General features: G+C 30.7%; 1 protein-coding gene across 1 annotated transcript in view; it reads left to right on the top strand.

Moving 5' to 3' along the window:
• The first annotated feature begins 615 nt into the window (after nt 1–615).
• Nucleotides 616–3558, top strand: part of LOC107849601 (light-harvesting complex-like protein OHP2, chloroplastic) — an 11325-nt gene continuing 8382 nt past the window's right edge. The window contains exon 1 of the mRNA XM_016694159.2: nt 616–1247. Within this exon, the coding sequence (XP_016549645.1) occupies nt 847–1247 (401 nt within the window). The 5' untranslated portion in view covers nt 616–846. The remainder of the gene's footprint in view (nt 1248–3558) is intronic.

The following is a 3558-nucleotide window of genomic DNA, read 5'->3' as shown; positions in this document are numbered from 1 at the left end:
TTAGTAAAAAAAAGAGTTTATTAGTTGAAGAGAAGTGTTCGTTTTGGTGGAGTTTTAAACTTGAAGTGTTCGATTTGGTGGAGTTTTAAACTTAACTCTCATCTAGAGTTTGTTGAGTTGTACTCTATGAGAAATTTGTTTTATCTCAAGGAGACAAGCCAAAAAAATTACTTTTGGATCGGTGAAATATTTGTTGTAGTGGACTTGAATCTCCTTAAAGAGAGCGAGATATCTACGCCTTAGTCAGGAAGAAAATAACTTTTATTTTCTTTATTTTTGTATTTTCACTTATGATTTTGTAATTTTCACCAACACGCTGATTGCTATTTTAATATTATCAAAAGTGTGTTTTGTAAAATAGTTTTTTCCCATAACTTTTTTTAAATTTTGGCCAAACACATATTGCTATTTTAATATTGTGAGAAGTGCGTTTTCAAAAAGGGAATGTTGAAGTAATGATAAATTGTGATTGTAGTCCGAAAGTCTGTTTTCAAATTGATAAGACAAATATAAATCCATCCACACTCTTCGGAAGTACTTTTTCAAGAATATATTTTAAATTTAAAACACTTAAAAAATAAAATAATTTGGCCAAACAAGTTACAGGTGAGAGCAAGAAACAGAAAATGAAGAATTTCTTGAAAGTTACTATATGAATATTCTGATGTCTGACTAGACATAGTAGTTGACTGTCACCTGACAGACATGGCCACATGTTATCCACAAAACTTGTACTTGCATACAATCTCTCTTTGATTACACTCTAACCAAACAGGCAAACACTATCCACTTATTCCCTCTTCTTGCACAGTTCTGACACAGATAACGCACAACAAAATCAAGAAAATGTCAGTAGCATCATCTCCTACCTTCCCTTGCTTTAAAAACCAAAATTACCCTTCTTGTTCTTCTAGTTCTTCTTCTTACACTTTAAGATTCTCTACAACAAACTCCACAATACTTACAATAAGGAATTCTCAAGCTGAAGGTTCAATTAGAAGACCAGTTGCGCCATCACCACCTAAGCCTAATGTTCCACCACCAACCCAAAGTACTACTACTACTACCAGTGCTCCTCCTAAGCCTGTGGCTGTGACAACTTCTGAGGGTAAAAATGTAATTACACTTGAATTTCAGAGGCAAAAGGCTAAGGAACTTCAAGCGTACTTCAAACAGAAGAAGCTTGAAGAAGCTAATCAAGGCCCCTTCTTTGGTTTTATTGCCAAGAATGAAATTTCCAATGGCAGGTAAACAAAGAAATTAATTCAAGAATTAACGTGTCAATTCTTTTGTTTAGCTATTCCATGTTGTTTTGGTTTGTTTTCTCGTAGGATCTGACCCTTAATTTAATGTGCCATTTGTGTGATGCTATATTGTTTTTGAGATAATGAGATTGCATACAATTAAGCCCCTGAGGTCCGACCCTTCCCCGAATTTCATGCATAGCGGGAGCATTTGTTCACTCAATGTCATTTTTTATGGACTTACAAGAATGACATATGCACATAGCTCTATTCACTGGTGAAACCATAAATTTGGCACTATGTGTATTCAAAGATTTAGTATATACGTATAAAAAGTAACATTTGACCTATATACATAATATAGTTTTGCGATAAGTTGTTCAACTGACCACACTTTGCTCTATATGGCTATGCCGCTGGTTCTGTTAAGTACCTACATTGGCATGTGGAAACCTAAATATTACACCTTGGATTTAAGCATTTTGCTGGCAAGTTTGCAGCTCTTGACCAATTATAGGCGGTCTTATTTGTTGAAACACATCGCGCTCCCCTCCTGATAAAAAATCTGCTGAAAATGAATTGGAAATGGAAAGGTCTGTTTGCTTTTGAAGACCTGCAACGTCTAACTATGAGTAGTGTCTCCTTCGGTATAAACTTTTTTTTTTTGGTAATTAAGAAGCATTCCATAGATAAATTAGCTGGAGTTGATAGTTTGGGAGCTCAATCTGGCTCCATTACAATAATAAGTGGGCGATTTCCACTGTTTTGGTATGAGGGAACCTTGCGTAGGTAGCATTTCCCTTCCAAATCAGCCCAAACATCGTGAATTACAAAGGGAGAAGGGGGAGGGGGTTTACAAAAACTTTACAATTTTCAAAATAATCCATCCTAACTCCAGCTAAGGGTGGTAAGTGGGTCGGGCCGGGTCAATCCGGAACCGGCCTGTTAAGTTTTGTCGGGTTGTGGGCCGGGTCGGGTCGAGTTGTAGTTAAGTAGGTCAGGCTGAGTCCGGGTTCAACAGTAAAATTTTTAAAAACAACCTTAATCGGCCCACTTAGCCCAACCTTGTCTAATCCACTTAAGCCCGGTCAAACCCGGTTAAAAATTCGATCACACCCGGCCAAAAAAAAAAAATTCCAATATACACTATATATACCCACCTATATACATTTTAAATACATTAAACAATATATATACACTATATATATAGTATATACTACATTAGAAGTTAAAAAATATATGCACATCTATACGTAACATTCAATATATACGACTATACGTACTACTTTAAATAGAGCATATACTATAATATATATACTACAATAGTTATATATATGTATATATGTATAGATAGATAGATAGATAGATAGATAGTTATATACTAATTTATAAAACATATACACATGTATACGTTAAATATATACGTCTATAAAAGATATATACACATATATACACACCATTCAATATATATGTACTACTTTAAATAAAATATATACTGCAATATATATATATATATATATATATATATATATATATACTACAATATACACACACACTATATATAGTTATATACTAATTTATAAAACATATACACTCGTATACGTTAAATATATATGTTTATAGAAGATATATACACATATATACGTACCATTCAATATATATGTACTACTTTAAATAAAACATATACTGCAATATATATACTACAATATATACACACACTATATATATAGTTATACTCTAATTTATAAAATATATACACATGTATACATTAAATATATACGCTTATAGAAGATATATACACATATATACGTACCATTCAATATATAAGTACTACTTTAAATAAAATATATTACAATATATATACTACAATATGTACACACTTTATATATATAGTTATATACTAATTTATAAAATATATACACATGTATACGTTAGACCCAAATATGGGTGACTTTATATATTTGACCCCAATAAGAAATGTCTTTAAAAAATAATCTTCCTTATTTTTTAAGTATAATATAAGTACCATTTTGCCCCTCTACACCTTAAATATATTTTTTAAACTTTTCATACTTATTTGTCTCTCAAACTTTATTTTTTATTATTCTCACTTTTTATTTTTTCCTTTAATTTTATTATTATTTTCACTTTTTTATTTTTTTTCTTTGATTTTCTTATTCTATTTTTTTTATTATTATTTTCACTTTTTATTTTTTTCTTTAATTTTATTTTCATGTTTTAATTCATTTGTCTCAACCTTTATTCTTTTCTCTTTTTTCTTTTTTTCTCAAGCATTATCTATTTCTTTTTTTTC

This window comes from Capsicum annuum, chromosome 12 (genome assembly GCF_002878395.1).
Source record: "Capsicum annuum cultivar UCD-10X-F1 chromosome 12, UCD10Xv1.1, whole genome shotgun sequence".
Classification (NCBI taxonomy): Eukaryota; Viridiplantae; Streptophyta; class Magnoliopsida; order Solanales; family Solanaceae; genus Capsicum; species Capsicum annuum.
The sequence above is the reverse complement of the archived record's forward strand: the minus strand, read 5'-3'. Positions and strand labels throughout refer to the sequence as shown.